Here is a 19,408-nt window from a genome sequence, read left to right as displayed (position 1 = left end):
CTAGACGGTGTACAAGTGTGCGCGTCACCAGAATGAGTTTATACACTTAAAAGAGTTTGTCTTGGTCTCGGAGAAACTAACTAAAACGGGGCAGGCTTACTTTAAATATAGCCTAATTATAGAAAGCCACATTTTCTGGACAAATTTCTGATTCGATTGTTGACCGCGTTTCGTAGGAATTTAGCTAGTTAGTTTGCTTTTATTCGGTAAATTAAAACGCCTCTTGAATGACAGGTTGCTTTTGATAAAGTTTGCCAGTTCTCACCTACTGGTAGGTACTTTTTAACTGGCTGAATTCAACTGTAGGGTTAACATAGGCTTTGCACTTTATTTCAAATTATGTCCAGAAAAGCAAGCATCGTTAATGATTCAATGAAAGCGGACAGCATAAAGTAAAATACATTGTGCTCGTTCGTTCGTAAAAAAAAATGCTATTACTTGTTCATGAAATTTAAAACCTTAAGCCGTTACTAATAACTTAGTATTTTTAACAGCCAACAAATGGACAACCAAGAACTCGGTAACAGAATTTCACAGTCTTTTTCAAACTTGAAGATAGTTGTCTTCATACGCAAGTATATTTGCTAAGTTTTTGGTTCTTTTTCTATACTCGAAAACGGTCATGATGAACATATTTGCCGGCCGTAATAAGAGGCTTCCGTATAAAATACAGTATCAGCCTATATAGTTTAAGTTAATACAATGATATTAACGTATTATTTTTTATTGTGCACAGCACATAAAATATTAATTTTTTACTATTTTCAAGTATCATCAACGGACGAAATGGACCAAACGATAACTCAAAGAATGAAAGTTTAAGAGAACAACAAGAAACTGCAAGTAAGAAAAACGTCAGCATAGCACAAGTTCAAAGTTGTCTTTTTAAGTAAAGTTTATCGCTGGATGGATGATTTGTCGCCCCCATCATTGTGTCTAAAACTCCCGAATAATACAACCTATAACGATCTATTTGTTCACTTAAGTTTAGAAATTAGATTCCAGTAGGCCTATTGCTATAGATTTATCGAAGCCTTGGTTTAATGGATATTTCGTATTTTAAATTCTCTTGTTCTCTCACGCAGGAAACTTACTTTGTGAGATCCATATCAACAAAACGACTGAAATAATATCACCCGATGGAACACGGCAGACTAGGACAAAGGAGTTTCACAAGCTATCAAGTAAGATTTGCTCCGATTCTAGCATCGGCAGTAAGAAAAATAGAATTGACAACTCCTAATTTATTTTAATTAACCATGACTTCATTTTCAGAAGGGAAGTCTTCTGAACGTAGAGGTAAGCATAATTTCAACACGGCAACGTGCTCATTCTCTCGTATTTGTCAACCATTATGACCGGTGATTCTCAGTGTACGCGTGTCTACTCACTTGCGTGTTTAGTGGGCCATTAGATCATCTCAACGGTTTTTAAACTATAGAACTTTTTACTATTAGGCTACGCCTCTAGCGCTGTTTCTACTGAGCTACTCAAGGATGGTCAATAAAACTTTACTTGAAACACGTTAGTTTTGGCTTTGCATTCAACATGCAGTCTAGTTCAATAAATGTAACCGCAATATCATATCGTTGCGGTCTTCTAAGGAACAGATTAAGAGCTATCTGTTAGCAAATAACTGTGGTTAACTACCTGTCATCTCTTACATAGAATGGGAAGAAAAGGAAGCGATATCGGCCAGCATTACAAGACCTGATGGAAGCAGAGAAGTGCAACTCCATGAGAAATATCAAGACCACACCATGGAACTACCTTCAGAAATGCATTCCCATGTATATGATGAAGACTAGACTGCGTGCAGTGTTTTTAAACTTGTTCACGGATTAAACCGTTGCTTTGTTACTTTGGATTAGAACTGGAACGTTTTGCTGATTGTTGCTAACTATAATTTGCAGTTAATGTAATTCATTTGTAGTCCACTTAATGTCATTGCAACTTGACTTGTACGTAGAAGTTTTGAATTCATTACATGTTGTATATAGTCTAGTTTTCAATTTCTGCATAATACTGATATTTTAATGATCATTGACAAAAGACAAAACAAAATTCCCAAAATAAATCGTAAAGAAATATCTGCCGGGCATAAAATTTAATGCTCACAAAAAATAAAGCAAATCATAACTTTATAACTAAAATACAAGAACCAAAAAGTGACGCAAAAGATGTCCGATATCTTCGCATGAATTATTGCCACTTAACATGTACTGAGTTTAATATTTGTGCTTTCCCCAAGAAATTTCTTCTCTACCACAGTAAATCCTTTAGAAATTCACAAAATACACAGTGTTATGCAAATCCAACGCTGCAATCGCTCCTTAAATTACACAGATTAAAACTACAAGGAACAAGCGCTTGATGAAATACAAATTTTTACAAGTTGACTTGGGATTAATTGATGATTATAAACAAAATATTCTTATTAACTTTTAAATTGATTTTAAATGCAACTATTTTAAAACCAGTGTAAAGAAGCATTTTCATTCCAACAAGCTATTTTAGTTTTGAAAAGGTATTAATCTACTCTTTATGGTTAGCTGCCTTTATGACAAAATGTTGACCCACAAATCTAAAATGTTGTCTGTCAACATATAAACACGCCGGTGCTGGTAGTTTAAGGAACTCGACATCTCTACTTGACAGTGACAAAGATGCATTGTTATGACCGTGATGAACGGTAAGAAACCAACTGCCTTCAATTGTATAATGTCAACAGGCTATGTGCAAGCGTAGGATTTACCATAAAATGTGTAAAAATAGGCCAATCATGTCCTTCTGTGGCTAGAACCAATGTCAGAAAACTGGTCGAATGGTTGTTCCCCGATGTTGTTTGCCAATGCAACAGGGGTAAGCCATTCTTGAGGCAAACATCTTTGTAAAAATGGTATGCAAGAGCTGACATAGGCAAGCCTGTTTATCCACCTTGGTATTGTCCTTCCACATAATATCTATGTAAGGAAACAGCAAAATTAGTTATACATACATGACTTCTATAGAATAATATGTCAAGTAGTTCTTAACTAGTGTGGAAAGGCTAATAAGTAATAATACATGTATTTACAGAAGAAAACACTGACTACTTTTGAACCAAAATGGTCTCATAACATTGAACGCATGATTATGTCATGAATAAAAGTTAAGTTCAAGCACAAGCGCTCAGGTCCTTACATTTTATTGCTTTGCGTGATTCATGTCGAGATTAAAAACGTTGCATGGAAAGTTAAATTGTTATGGGATAGGATTAATAATCGAGAATTGAAAGCTGAAGTCACTTTTATCAAGGCCACTGGCCAAGGCTATATTGAAGCAAATGAGGACCTTACCTTGCAGTCAATTTTCTGGAATTCTTGCACAAAACATTTTTATGTGTTCAACCACATTAAACAATTTACCTAACTACAGGCGTATTTATATTTGCTGGCCATGGTCTTCATGTTTGTAATAAAAAGCATATGCATGAAGAAACACCTACTTCTCCCAAAGCAGAAGTGAAATGGTTGCAGTTCTTGTGCATCAAATGATAAGCATTTCCTTTATATTCCTTGCCAAGTTGTTCTGTTATACTCTCTACGTCACTCTGAGTGAAGTCGGTCATTCCAAGAACAATGCTCTCTCTAGAACCAACACCAAAAACACAAATGTGTAATATAGCATTAATAGTAAATGAAAACAACTTGTCCAATCAAAAAATCAGATTAATACAAAGTGTTGAAATATTAAAAAATAATACAATGTAGATGCACTACAATTAATGCAGTACATGTTTCATTTAACATTCACTTATCCTTCCAGCATAATATTAATCATATCAGCTGTAACAAGTATGACACGCAGAATAAATTAGATAGGGCGTTATACTTAAGCATGTGCATAAAAACTACGTACTTCAACACTTGTAAAGAACAACAATAATACGGAGCAAGACAGGACAAATGGAATAATACCATTCACCAAGCATAATTTGACAATAGGCAATGACATACCATAGGCAATTACAATATATTCTCGCCAAAAAACTGGCTTTTGAGAAGTTTTTCACAAAACCATCCAAGCCATCCCAATATGTTTATGCTTATGTTAACATGTTAATACATGTTTTATATATCCATTTTATCAAGTTCAATGCTTCTTGAATTTTACTTTCATATTCAGTTTCATATATACATCTTACAATTAACATCCAAAATTACAAGACCTAACATTTTTTAAGTAGAGTGTTTATACCTGAAATGAAAAGCTTCTCCCAATTCTGTTGTGTCTCGTGGCACAATTTCAAAAACACCAGTAAAGGGATACTGGTGACCACCATACGCAAATTCTATTTGATAACAACATAAAATGCAGAATTTTATTGCTGACATGCAGACAAGCTTTTCATAAAAAGCAAAAGATATGCAATCCTTAGGCAACACATCTTATAGCAACTTAATAAACACATTCCTACACTGGAGTTTATGCTAAAACATCTTTCACAAAGTTTGTCCTTGAAAAAATGTAACATAAAAACTTTGATGGTCATTATCTACCACAAATTAATTCCAAAGTTGCAATGCGCACACTGTTGGGGATAAATAGCATTTAATGATTCGTGCAACATTTAATTAATTATATACCTCTGTTGTACACTTCAATGCCTGAATGATAGACACCGAGTCCAATGTTAGAAGTATATTCATTTATCCAATACTGTAAAATACATATAAACTATTATCAAATGATGTTTCATTTGAACAAAAAAGGTAGCACAACCACAGTGCCATGTGGCAAATATAGGTAACTGAAGAGTAGTTTAATGAAGCACAATGATGACAAAAATGTGTTGAAAACCTGTCATGTGTTAATTACCATTGTCATACAGAACTGTTTCTGCTTAAAGGGAATAAGACAAAACTAACTCATGTCATAATCAGCTTAACCAACTTTCATCATGAACCTAGGATTTTAAATAAATCACATATGAAACGATATACAAAATGTTTCAAATAATTTCAAGTTTGGAAAAACTTGCAATCTGTTATGTTGTAAAAAGTGTTAATTTATAAGCATAGCACCCAAAAAAGTCAACAAACATTAATATTACAACAATGGTATTGGTAAAAAAGGATTATAGAAGTATTACATGTAGGAGTGTAATTTCTCAGAAGATCTAAAATCAGTCTGCCCAGCTGAAACGTCACAAAAAAGAAATTTTCTAATTTTGCTAGTAACTGCAACACCTCTCTGCAGCAGTAGTTTATAAAAAATAAAATATTTTTAATACTGGAATCACCAAAAATGAAACAAACCTTAAAAGTTATAAGGAGGCAGAAGTTACTACCAATTAAGGATGGGCTGATACGAACAACAAATCCGGGTAGATTCGCCAAATATCGCCTGTGTGGAAGATTCGGGTGAACCCAAATGCTAACAACGGCAAACCCAAATACAATTATTACTTACAAATTTATCTACTTTACTAACAAATGGTGATTTATTTTCCTGGCTAAGCTCAACGAAAGTCAACATTTTGTCATTGCAGTGTCTTTGGGCAAGGCATTAACGACACTTGCTCCTGTCCAGTAGAACTGGTGGGCAGTTCTAAATTCAGGCAGTACCATAAAAAAATCAAAAAACAAAACAAAACAAAAAATGTATGACAATCAGAAATTATACAAAGGCTAGCTCGAAAACTAGGCTCAAGCAATGAGCAATCATTGCAGAGTTTAAGTCATGCAAAGATTTCACTCAGTTCGAGAATAAACATTATCATACCATACCATTTGATCATTTATTTTTAGCAATTAGGTCATGATACCAGCAAGATTTGGTATCATTTGGTGCTGTTACGAATAGCCTTGAGATTCGTTTGTGTCAGTTATTTAATTATTATTTGGTTTCGCACGAACCCAAATAATAATCACCACGGCACATCCTTACTACCAATGTAGCACATAGGTTTTATTCGTAACTCAGATATTTTCAACTCAAACGACCAACTGCGTTCTATTCTTACCAATTGCCTAGCAGCTAGCCTCGCACATGCAATATTCAAGAAATCTTTTTAAAGTAATGTAAAAGAAATTGATTAAGATCATATTCTCATACCATACTTCAAACACTTGGAAAAAAAAGGTTTTCAAATTTAGTTCTTCTAATTTAAAAACGGTCGTCCTTGATCCACTGATCAGACGCGCAGTAACTGGCATTGAACTTTTTGACAAAAAATTTGTAATAGGCTACAATTTCAATGTAATTCAACCTATAAAGCTGAAATGGTTAAAAAATGATGAATATGGTTTATATAATAATATAAGTGTATATTAATATAAAAACCAAATTTTTTAAACATTTTAAAAAACCTGAAATTGAAAAGTGTTATCATTTTTAGCACCAACCAATATATACGTATATATATTAAATATATTATAATATATAATTTTACTTACCATATCGTAAACATTCAAGATGACAGGTGCTCCAGCCATATCTGTAAATATACAAAGGCTTACTGCTGTTAAATAAAATAATTGCAAAGTCATTCAACAAATATACAGGCCTACATTCATAGAAGAACTCTAGTTAATGGGAACCCCCTTATCACAATGTGAAATAAAAGATCTTGCTATTACAAGTATTACATTGTGTTTTGCCATTATGTTCATTCCAGTATCCAGATCACAACAGCAATAAAGTTGGCATGAAACAACTAAATAAACCCCGCCTAAAACGACCATTATTCCATTTTTATGTAAAAAATTTTAATTTGCAATTTTTAAATCATAAATGATTTATTTTAGCTACTCGTTAAGCATCTCGGACTGATATTTAGCGATTGTTGGCGTGTGTGCAGACACACAAGTTAGGGCAAGACAAACGCATACTGCAAATGAATCTGCAGCGGCGGTTCTAAATTTCCTAATACTTTTTAAATAGTTTTAAAAATGTGTAACAAGGGATGAAACAGTTTCTGAAAGATAAAAAAAACATTTTTTTAGGTTCCGAGTACAAGATTTAAAATGGTAGGAATAAAAATTTAAAAGTTGCATTAAAGCAAGCATCTATCAAAGAGTTTTAATGTTAGAAAGCATAGGCGTTGATTTTTCAAAAGAAAATGAAAAAATGGGGGGCAAATTGAAAGTTGGGGGTTTGCCAATTATGAGCTTGCAAGATCGGCACAATATTATTGTTGCTGTGTAGTTATGTAATGCATTATCACAATACATTTTATGAAGTGACCTGACCTGCTTTTCCAACTTGTCTAAAGAAAAATATTATGCCTACTTTTATTTAATCTGTAAACGTAAAACGAATTTCTCAGCATAGTTAAAGCAAGTGCTCTTCACTAAAGATGCTATCAAAGACAAATTGCTGGACTTATCTGAAAACATGGCAATCGCCAACTCACTGTGCAAAAAGCTTCAAAGCAAATTATTCTTTCTTTTTCTTTTCATTGAAACTAATTACACTTACATACATAGTCGTAATTATGAATGAGAAACAAACATTTGACTTTATCAAATAATTCACATCTTTGGAGCAATTTTCAAGAGCAGCCTTTTTACTTTGGTCTCCGGCTAAAATGATTGAACATCGTTAACAACGGGTTGAGTGATATTATGTTGGTAAAATATGACGCATTCTAAGCTTTTCTATTGATACATAGAACAAGTAACAAGAGCCAAAACAGTAAAAAACATTTTATTAATCAAAAGCCGATATTACAACCATACTTTATTGATGTTATCTAAAAGCTGTAAACAAATTTTCAAATAACGCCAGAACTATTTTTGCGATGTTTTTAACATCACTCGTTATTGTGACACTTCAAGGGTGAACGATTTGATAGATTTATGCATTGTTATTCATCACATAATTGAATTGGTTAAACTACACATTATGAAGTTTATTTACGGAAGTTGAATACATTCTTTGGACTTGCTTAAAAAGTTTTGCGGTTTAATACCAGTAACTGGCTGGACACATCACCAGTGACAACACCAAATGGGAAAAATGTATTATTATGTTATAGTTGAAGCGTTTTCAGAAATCCGACCTGTGATATGCTTTCTAGTTTCTTTTATACACTACCCTAATTATCCTCAATTGTATTTATGCCCAGCCCACTCAATGACAGTGCAGGAGATTTCAAAAACTATTATCTATTGCAATTAGGGCAAAACATCAACGGTGATAACATAAAATAAGAAAAGAATAATTTATAAGAGGTTGCACGAGTTAGATGAGGATCAAAACCAAGGGGATGAACCTATATTCTGCCTTCCCACTCTATAATTCACAGCTGGGTGGCACAATCCTCATACACCTCGTTCAAACTATATTTTAACAGCAATGCATGCAATATCATATAACAAATTCTTACCTCAAATTGTTTGTATATTTGTCAACAATAAAAATGAACTAAAAGGTGAAAGTACAAAACAAAATAGAAAAACTGTCAGGGTCACCAAGCACAGATTAGTATGACAGTATGAATAAATTTATATTCAAATGCAACTTATAAGTTTCACTTTTCCATGATGTCTAGACCTAGTACTTATGTTTCTGCAAAAGCTGAGTCTCTTTTGCTTTCCTGCATAAAACATAACAAGTTTTACAGTGCTTATGATTTCATGATGATATCATTATATTACAAAAGAATTTGGGGTCTTGTGCGAAAGTGAACAGCCAGGTGACGTTACATGGATGCAAAGGCATTCTGCGATTGTCCACTTCTGCAATAGACCCAGGATTTGCCTAAATTAGAAAAAGAATTTGCCAACACAAGGTGAGTAACAAATCTGGGGACTTAAGCAAACAGCACATTATTATCGCGTAGCTCACTTTTGAGGGTGTCCAAACCAGTTAAAAAATTAGCAGTGGGCTTATACACTGAGTATGAAATGTCACCTAAAAAATTTCACTCTGACCCCATAAAATCATTTCTGCCGATACAACTGACTTGAGTTCTGTCCTAATCAACACTCAATTAAGTTTTTCATTGCTGTTATGGTATTGCACTTTCAGCTTTCCACATGAGTTAACTTGGTTGTCCTGGCCGTGATTATTTGCAGGAAAGGCAGGTGAAGTTAATGTTTTTATTACAGTATTTACAAAAGTGAACAAATGCATGTGTGAGTTCAAATTCATTTAACAACGTAATAAAAAAATAAATAGTAAATATTCAGCCAAACAGGAAATTTGAAGAATTGTAAATTGTAAGAAGTTGTGTTGCTGTTTGATAACGATTACGTTATAGGACGTCTTTTGTTCAAAAGCACAAAGCATTGTTATAGAGTTGTGGCGATGGCGAGCAAACATCTTAGACAAAGATTTCATGGTATGGGGTTCAATTATTCTATTGCTTTCAAAGGAAAAAACTTGGCATGGGCTTATACGGCGAGTATACGCTCAAAGCAATAATCTGGACATGAAAACCGCTAGTGGGCTTATACATAGGGGGGCCCTATATACCGGCATGTACAAGTTTACACAAAGTTGAAAACCATTTTTCTGCAAAAACTAAACATTTGAAGGATGCAAAACGCAAAAAGGAAGCACTGTTGGGGTAGCTGTAACTTACAAAACTGCCATAAGGTAGCGCTCACCCAAAATTTTAAGATATAATATTATACAAAACTAAGGAGATATTTGTTGCTCTTAAGTTATGTTTCAAATAGATCAACCACATTATCACAATAATAGAAAGAAGTGTGCGTAATAATGATAACCATTTCGCAGGAACGGAGTTAGTTTGAAAATTTGCATCTATATTTGACTAAATGAATTGCGAAAGGAGAAGCATTAGTAAACCTAATAGGAACATAATTTTCAGAAAATTGAGTATTAGCATAATTTTTAACATATAACAAAATGCTTTGCTTCGTGCTTTTGAATGGGGACAATGCAATTTCTTTATATGACAACGCGATAGTCAAATTACAGGTTTAGTGCAGAATTGCAAAACCAAGCGACATCACAATTCGAGTAGCTGGGGTCTAGTATACAAATGCATATTGTGGTTGTGCATTTTCGCACAAGACCTGTGATAATGTTCAAATGAAATTGTTTTTATGTTCATGAAATTGTTGACCAATGAAACTGTAAGTTCATTCATTTTATTTTATGTGATTTCCTTCTTTCCTAACTGGCACACCTAATGTGGAAACAGTATGCTTAACTTTAATTTCCGTTAATTGCTATTGTTTACAATTAATTACTATTCCCTTTAAGTTTGTGTCATACCTGTGTCATTTGCATTACTAGACGAGGTCATTCGATTGTACTAGCCGTCGTGTGTGCACGCTCTGTGTGAGCAGATATAGAATCGCATCAATCTATTATAAGACCCAAAATTATTTTACGTGGAGAAGTTGTAAACGGTTGAACTAATAAAGGTATTTATGTAACTGCCATTTACAAAGTTGATGTTATCTGAACCATGTTAACCAAACATCAAAGTGAAATAAAAAACAGGATTTTGACACTCTGAAGTTTAACTTTATTTTCCTTTTTCTACAAGAGCTTTTGCAAACATAAGCTTGCTTCTTCAGGTGTACTACGAAACGAATTACCATACCATATCAACGTGCACCCCAAACTTTTTATCTTCAAATGGATTTATAAAAAAACAAAGAAAAGCGGTTTGCTTGAACGCCAATGTATAATAAATAAACAAAGAATTAAAACTTCAGTGTATGCCACCACGCCAAAATTTGCATCTTTCCACACACAATTTTCTTGTCGAAAACTGCTGTTGGCTTGCCTATGCTTACTTTTCTGTCGGGCCGGTAGGCTATGTCTATGGTAGCCTTGTGCGCTGTGTCATACGCGGCGGACTTTGGCGATTTGGTAAGTATATAGGCCTAGCCTACTAAGCCTAATAACGATTGTTAGGCCTATAATACAGTTGATTAGAATCAGCGGAATGAGTAATAATCTCTGGGAATAAGCATGGTTGATCGTGTAGAGACTTTCCTCAGTCTGACTATAAACTAGCTCAGGCAGTCCATAGTTAAACATAGGCGGTTAGGTTACAAGAATTGGTATGCAAAAAGTTGACTTAAGTTATTTAGGGTTTAATTGGAACTGATTTAGATTGGAAAGTAGTTCGGCGGAAGCTAAGAAGGCGGAATTGAGGAAGTGCGGAAATTTCAATACTAATCTGAATTCTGAACGGCAATTAGGGGATCCGAAAAATCAAATGTATGTTAATTTTAAACTTGAAATGCGTTAGAAGTTGTTTTAGTCACTGTTAAAATTACGTTATAATAAGCGTAATGGAAGATGCGGAAACTATGAATTATGGTTTGGTTTAACATTTAAGTTGTGAGTGTATCAAAACTGGATACGCAGCCCTTCTGAATACTGCTAGACATAGTCGTAGCTTGGGGTGGGGGTAAGGGGAGACATCTGTCCCGGGCGCAGCCATATGGAGCGCCAAATAAGATCAGAGGTTTGCATGATGCTTACAAAATTTTAATGATGTGTGGGCCTCTACAATACTGTATTGTAGTTAATGAGTTAGAAAACCCAGAAAATATGCCTCTGACAGCAAATTCCACTACAGCTCGCATCTTTAGTGTTTGCACTTTTTATTTATTTTGAAAAGTAGGGTCAAAAACTGCGCCTCTGTCCCCGGGCGGTCAAAACTCTAGCTTCGCCTCTGCTGCTAGGAGCCAAATAAAACTGAAAAACGTCCAAAATAAGTTGTCCTTTGTTGGAATAATTGTCTTTAATATGTACCAAAAATGAGCACGAAAGTCACTATTTTTAAGTATTTTTTCGAATCCGAGCTTTACTCTTGCTTTGACCCAAAGATTTGCTTTTTCGTCAAATCAAACAAAAAGATATTGCGACAAATTTGCAATGAATAATGGCCTCGTTTGACATTTCACGGCAGTTACGCAAGCAGTTTTTTCCCCGTAAATAACAGAAACAGAGAAGAAGCAATAAGCCAATTAAAAGAGAAAAGGTGAAAGAGCTGAGACTAGAAAGTGAGAAACTGATCAATTGCACCCGAATGATCCCATCAAATGCAGCCATTTATTTTGGTACAAGTTTATATTCCATATTTGCAACGGATACGGAGAGTATAGGCTACTTTTTACTCTTCCCGTGCTCTTCTTTAAGTTTAGTTTGCTCTTCTTCCCTTGAGTTCGGGTCGTTAGCCGAGTGATTACAGCCCTGGGCAGGCTGGACTTACAATAATGCGGTCCGTGTACCAAGTTACGTTATAGGCCTACCGTATTGCGCTACCATGAAATCCCCTTGGTCAAGACATTAATGACGGTGGCTCCTGTTCAGTAGTCCTGATAAACTCTCAATTTCGGGCAATAGGCCTACAATTGAAAAAATACAAAACTAAAAAATATGTGTGTTTATCCTACAGGAACTTGTACAAAGGCCAGCTCAGTAACCAGAGCTTGAAGAATCAACGCTGGGTTTAAGTCGCGCAAACACCTTCGAGTAGGAGGATAAAGAATACCATGCCGTGTATCGGCAAAGGCCTTTCTGCATTCACAAATTAGTTCCTATTTTGTTACATTATGACGTGATACGTTCGAGCTTGCACTAACTCGATTTTTTTTTAATTTTTCCTCAACCCTAATCTTTCTGTTAGCACTAGAGTGTAGTATACCAATGCTCTGCGGCGGTACCGTTGTAATGCCCTAGGGCCTAGAACAAGGATTAACGATGTTTGCTCCTGTTCAGTGATCCCGCGGAACAGCTTCAAATTTTGGGAATGCAATATAAAAAAAAACAAGAAATGCGTGTGTGTTTCTACTGGAACTTGCGCAAAGACGAGCTCGGGAAACGCGCGTTAAGGAATCGTCGCCAAGTTTAAGTCATGTCGAGATATTTCTAAGCCCGAGGATAAAGAGTCTGCTTCCAATACAACTGCTATAATTTCAAGATGCACATGCGGCTACCAAAACCAAAATACGGTTACAGGCTTACGATAGCTTATAAAATTAAGATAACTTTGAGCAAAACATAACGGTAGTACTCAACGGTAAATGTTTTCATACCAAACCATAAATAGCTAAATTGGCAAACATGGCATGTAGACTTTTCAGAAACGTATTTTTATTTGTATTATCCTGCATACTAATCTATAAAATTACATGATAAAACAAAACCACTAATTTAAAGAAAATCTAGTTTCAAATAATTGACACCAAACAGCTTGAAGTAAAAAGTCTAATATATTGCATATAATAATTTTATACAGCTGTATTGAAATCACATTACAAACCATAAAGAAAAAAACTGCTTCCAACACATAAGTTAAAATTTAAAATCATTGCATTAAAATTGTAGCAAAGCAAAATAAAGCTATGTTTCACTAAAAGTCAATGTTATTTTCCAGACACATAATTTCTAATAAAACTGCATGGCAAACTATTACGAAAAATTAACACTGTCTCTGAATAAAAGTTGCACATCATTACTCATCGCAGGAGTACCATAGCGCAAAATAGTTCATAGTTATACAACAAATGCACTTTGTATGTTTGAAGGGCAAGAAACAATGGCAGTGCAAACTGATAAGTATTTTCGTAGGCAATAAACATGAATTAAGAACTGTATAGAGCATAATACTAGTAATTAGTTAGTGACTGAGAGGTGTCAACTTATTATTCATTTCCATATTTGATCAATAAAAAATGCTGACAAATCAATAACAGCACAGTATATTTATATACTGTATATAAATTGTCAAGAGTATATTTATAGACATATAAATTGTTGAAGGAGTACTTTGGGTTAGTATAAACATTATCACTTCTATATTTCTCAACGGACGCAATCTAAATAAAGACACCAATTCAACAACAATGTGAATACAATAACAAATACAAAAAAATGTCTTTATAACAATGGTTGTGTGTAAATGGAGTGACTGGATTAAATTATGCAGCTACACAAGAAAATTTTACATGAAGTTTGCAGAAACATCCATTCGCAAAAATCACATATTATAGGCACAAATACTGCAAACATCCGTACCAGTATTGGTGAGTATCTCAAAGGCTCACCACTCAAGACACATATAGTTGAAACAACGATAATATAGACAGTGGTAAAACATTAACATATCTTGATTAAACATAACTTTTTAAGAAATTAAAGCACTTCATCAAGCAGTCATAAAATTCATAATGTGTATCATAAATATTTAATGTAAGGAAATCCCGCATACACAAAGAGTAACCCTCATGGTTATGTGTCACCAAATCCGATCCAAAAAACCATGTAATTAATACTCAGAATAGCAGTATAGACTAATATTGGATGGACATTACAATACGATTACATTTGACATACATTATTACCTAACCTGCAAACCAGTCTTCCCAATGTGCTTGTTTTGCATTATCGTGTCCTAATTGAAATAATGACATTCTCAAATTAAACAATAGATACCTTCCAACCCGAGGATTGAAATAGCATACAAAATGCTAGATTCTGAGGATTAAATGTTCCAGATTTAACGGGAATCCAATCAAACACGGCTTGGTATTCACCAATGGTCAGCGCTGCTCGAAATGTTGTAATTTTATGCTTCGAATCACTTTGTTTTTCTTCAGATTTTTGTAAGCAAAATGACACCACCAATCCTCTACTTAATTTTGGAAACTTGGTGTGACTACGTACACCATTAAACCAAATGTGCCCATCAGCCATCATGCATATTGTACCTTCTTTTGTGTGCATCCCAGTAGCATCTGGATCTCTCTTCATGCACAAACCTATACAATCACACTTATTTCTTGCTTTTCCTTCAAGATCAATCTTGAAGCTTATGGGATACCCAACCACAAAAGAAGATGCATCAGAGTATAGAACCCTAACCAGACCACTCTTCTTCAAAGCTACTTGATTTTTTTCTGAGAGAATATAAGACTCTTCATCTTTTGGAGGCATCCATGTAAAGCCAGGCATGACAGTCACCTTTTCCTGATAAACACTCCAAGGGCTCCATTGCCTTGAGATGCTACCACTTTCCGTATATTGACATCTGGAAACTCTGAATGTGTAAATACTATTAGCAGCAAGGTTTTTCACTGTGCAAGACATCTCAGGGCCGCAGTATATCTCCTTGAATATGTTGCGTTCTTTGGTTGGTTTTCCCTTGTTAGAAATAATTTTTCCACGGAAGCTTTGTAGCCGAAAAAGGTATTTCACTTTGGCATTTGTTAAATAATCATCTTCTTCCTCCGTACAGGCCCAAGTAGCAATAACACCACCTGGGATAGGAGATAAATCAGTTATTTGGACGGGAGACCGTCGACTAATTACACCTTCATTCTTTACAGCTTTTGAAATAGTTTCAACAAAATCACTACTGAAAACAGCAGATATACTTGGAACTTCAGTGGCAGATGGTACCTCAGGCAAACTATCCAAAGCAAGGCTATCTGTCATCGATATAAACTTGCTGACATGGCAAAATCCTTCATCAGTCTCTATATCTTCATTTAAGATACTTTCACCAGATGTAACAACACTTGCAGCTTCCTCAATACCTTCTTCTATCAATAACTGACAATCTTTCAGTGGGTCCAGTGCTTCCAATTCAATGTGATCAATTTCTTTCAGCAAAGCTTTCAAACGTGAACCAATTGCACAGGACATATTTTCCTTCATCAATTCAAAATAATGTTCTACTTCATGCCTTGTTATATTTGCTGTGCTGGTAACTTGTGAAATAGCAGAAGACAGCTGTTTTCTACGTCCTTCCAGTTCGCATTTGTGCTCACGTGCGCTGTCAATGGTTTCAATGGCATATTGTATTTTCTGCTCCATAATTAACATTTATTGCCCATCCCTGTTTTGTTTTTCTGTAAGGAAAACAAATATGTTACCACCAACTGCCATGCGATTACACAGCATAACGGCCAATCACTGGCATGTACAAGTTATTGCAATAGCTTGCAAGTTTAAGAAGTGTAGTAATTTAGTCTATGGTAGTCAGTCTATGGTATCTTGTTTTTACTTCGTCCAGAATGCATTTGATTTAATGCATATACTTTGCTATTCTTTCATAAATGTAGTTTGTCAGGAAATTAATTAACTGACTTTGATGGTCATGTTCAAAAAAGTTTTAAACTCAATGCCACTATGAATATCCAGAAAAAAAATGAACAAAAACATTTATAAGGAATGTTATCAGATGAGCCAAATGGAAGTATTTCAGTGTAAGCTTGGATGTTTGGAAATCAATTGATCAAATACTGTTAGCATATAAGCTACTGTAAGGTTACAAGCATAGGCTTACATTAAGCATAACTCATTGCACGTATGCAAGGCAAATGGCGTATGGCATGCAAAATTGATTTTCTTCGCATAAAGGTATAGGCCTATTTATGGCAATGCTACAGTATCGTATGATGTATGTTTCGTCATCACCTCAAGGAGCTACAATATTATTTACATAAATTTGGCAGCTTTTTAAGATATTTCAAAGGGCTGTATAGTATAGGCTACTGTTAGAAAGATGTTAGTAAATAACACCTGTGTGCTGACCACAAACTCTGCGACACCATCGGAAACAATCAAGATCGTCAAACATGAACCGAGAAAATATTTTAAATAAGTTATTAAAAATATCTCACCCAAAACATAAACTACAATCTGCAAATTAATTGTTTATGGTATTGGCAGAATTATAGAAGCTGCATTGCATATTTCTGCACCGATTTTTTTGAGGTGGTTGAGCATAAGGCAAAAATATGCAACAATTTCCAAATACTTCCTGTCCACACTTTAAATACTTGTATACTGTACTTGGGCTATGTTTTATAAATAAACATAATAAGGTATTTACAGCAATTAAGCCCCAACTCCCATATGTTTTCACTCAAAGCAAATTTCATTTCTGATGTGATTGCTTTTGGATGTTTAAGTTTGGCCTGTTTTCAATCAGTAGTTTGGGCGGTATGTCGATGAAATACCAGAGAAAATTCCATCTTGCGAAGAGCAACCAGACTGCAGAGAATGGCAAGCGTACACCCAAAATTTTATTTTCTAAAATGGCATTGCACACCAGGGCAAAAAAGGGAAACACTAACTTTCGCTCCGATTTATACTGCAAAATTAGTGTTTAAAACCAGTATCTCTCTAAAAAAAAACAGGAAACACTAATTTTTTCCCTGATTTCTATCGTATAGGGCTGCACCTTGCTTGCACAAATGCCGGGAAGCCTTGGACCATGAGTTGCAATGCACACTAGCTGTTTCCTTGCACACTGGTACACTGGAATTTTGCATCTGCACACCCAAGATCTCAGCGAAAATTGCCATACTCTGCAGTCCAGACGAGCAGTATTGTCATCATATCTTACAAAGAATCTCATTGATGTGCATTTTAGTGTACAAAATTAGGCTCATCAACAATGTCCTTCATTAGTGTTATGGCCACCAGAAACCAAGCTCCTGCCCGAGGTTGGGTTTCTTTTACGGTGGGTTTTCTTGTCCCATGCACTGATGTACAACATTGAAACGATTTTCAATTATTTATTGCTCGAACACACCACCTGGTCGTCTGCTTAATTTTGCTAATTTTGAACTTATGTTTTGTGGATTTAACTACCTAGCCTAGGCTATGGGTTTAGTGGCCGTCCTATGTAGGCCTATACAACTATAGTTGTTACCAGCGATTATTGCCTTAATTATTTTAGAGCACATTTTAAGCCTTTTCCGCTATGCCACTTCTTCCTGTTCATTGGCGCGTTCTCGTAGCAACTAGCTTGATTTTTCGCCCCCATCGTGCTTTTGACGAAAAGTAAAATGATTGATTGATACAGCGCCTAGGCCTAGCCCTGAGACTGACCAGACACGACTTAAGCGGCGCACGCGCCAGCTATTATGACGTCACCCGCCACGTGCCAGTTGGGCATAACTATGTGGCGCATGTTTGTAACTATGTCTCCGAAAATTGGTGCAACGGAGAACGGATTCCTCGCTCAAACACAAAAGTTTTCACGTGGTCACGTAAACATCGGTTGAGGCGATCTAATATTCGCAAATGTTCTGTCTACGGGCAAAATGTTGTACTCTTACGGCATACGCTAGTTAATAGAACTTATTTTGTTTTAGGGAACGCAAAAAAACGGGCAGGAATTTTTTTTAAGAAATAGTTTAAAAACAATTTTAAATAATTTAGTGCCAAGCGTCTAGTTCGAAAAACAAGTTAACAGCTAGAAACAGGGAACATTAAAGAAAAGGTTTCCATTCACATTTAACTGAAGACTAAATAACATCAATTTAAAACCGATTTTGATCCGATCGCATTCGCTAGCTTGACTCAGATCTCATTCCTACTTGTTAAAGTTTATTTTTTGTTCTATCAAACGACTTTTGTCGCTAGAGGCAGTGTGCGGGCGCTTTATCGAGCTTACAGTTTTACAAATTGCCAAGTCAAGCCTACAGCACAAACATTGGGCAAAATTTTGTTTACAGAAACAAGATCTGGTGACGAATTAGACTTTAACTTTACCCTGAGAAATGCCTTTCTGTGGGTGGCTTATAGGAAATTTCAAAAAAATATTTCGAGAAAAGAAAGTAAAACAACCGAAGCACTCATGAGGAAAAGATCACCCGTTTAGATTTAAAAGAAAAACAACAGAAAAATCGGTACAAAACGAAAAAAGTTTGCCGTCTTTTAAATACGCTCTCTCCACACGGTGGATTCTAATTCATGCATTTGGCCTCAATTAAGTTTTTGTAATTAACGGATTTTTAAGTATATAGGCCTATTCAAAATGTAGCCTAGCTAAACACTAAGGCAAAACAAAGACAGGTCATTTAGTCTAGGGTTGTAGAATCTAGAGTCTAGACCAAAGGAATTGAATAGAAAAGCAGACTAAAGCGGCTCTTTATATTCGAATCGGCATTGTTGCACAGGTTTCCGTAGCGTCACTCTCGTTGTTTGATAAAGCTAAGCAATAACTAAAACAAGCAAAAGTGCAGTTTGTAACGCATACTGTATATATCACAAGGGTCCGTCTACGACTGTACGTTGTTTCACCATGAAGGACACGAATTAAATAACAGATACTTCCAGCCAAAGTTATTTATAACTAAGTTGTTAGTCTCTCAGCAGAAAAAATCGGGCGTTCGAAGCTATTTTTCACGGTTTCTTGTTAACCTAACTTATACGTTATAAGTAACATAGTAACCTAAATCTACCTTCTAAACTAAATTTAACTTCAATAAAACCTTAAATAGGTAAGATAAACTTTTTTCATACCCTTTCTCCTAACCTAAACGCGTATCTTTATTCTTTAATAACATACTGCATGATTTAACGGTGAAATAGTAATTTTGAGATAAATGACATATATTTTTGTTTCAACGACATAGGTGAACTAACAATAATCTTTAGTCAGTATAGCAGGCTTATAGTGCGT

General features: G+C 35.1%; 3 protein-coding genes across 3 annotated transcripts; 1 reads left to right on the top strand and 2 right to left on the bottom strand.

Annotated features, from left to right (window-relative positions):
• Positions 1-119: 119 nt before the first annotated feature.
• LOC143461766 (uncharacterized) lies at positions 120-2,002 on the top strand. The gene is made up of 6 exons (XM_076959631.1): positions 120-271; positions 495-575; positions 770-843; positions 1,086-1,184; positions 1,276-1,299; positions 1,669-2,002. Exons 2-6 carry the CDS (start codon positions 502-504, stop codon positions 1,806-1,808), a joined length of 411 nt encoding a protein of 136 aa, XP_076815746.1. The 5' UTR covers positions 120-271; positions 495-501; the 3' UTR covers positions 1,809-2,002.
• Positions 2,003-2,092: 90 nt separating this feature from the next.
• LOC143461764 (deubiquitinase DESI2-like) lies at positions 2,093-8,607 on the bottom strand. The gene is made up of 6 exons (XM_076959627.1): positions 8,375-8,607; positions 6,441-6,481; positions 4,629-4,701; positions 4,240-4,333; positions 3,488-3,629; positions 2,093-2,963 (listed from the first exon to the last, which is right to left on the bottom strand). The coding sequence occupies exons 2-6, from the start codon at positions 6,477-6,479 to the stop codon at positions 2,781-2,783; spliced, it is 531 nt and encodes a 176-aa protein (XP_076815742.1). The 5' UTR covers positions 6,480-6,481; positions 8,375-8,607; the 3' UTR covers positions 2,093-2,780.
• A 4,437-nt stretch (positions 8,608-13,044) lies between these two features.
• On the bottom strand, positions 13,045-15,915 carry LOC143462899 (cytokine receptor-like factor 3). The gene has a single exon (XM_076961208.1). It carries the CDS (start codon positions 15,811-15,813, stop codon positions 14,407-14,409), a length of 1,407 nt encoding a protein of 468 aa, XP_076817323.1. The 5' UTR covers positions 15,814-15,915; the 3' UTR covers positions 13,045-14,406.
• Positions 15,916-19,408: the final 3,493 nt, after the last annotated feature.

This window comes from Clavelina lepadiformis, chromosome 6, assembly GCF_947623445.1.
Source record: "Clavelina lepadiformis chromosome 6, kaClaLepa1.1, whole genome shotgun sequence".
NCBI lineage: Eukaryota > Metazoa > Chordata > Ascidiacea > Aplousobranchia > Clavelinidae > Clavelina > Clavelina lepadiformis.
This window is presented reverse-complemented; position numbering and strand designations above follow the sequence as displayed.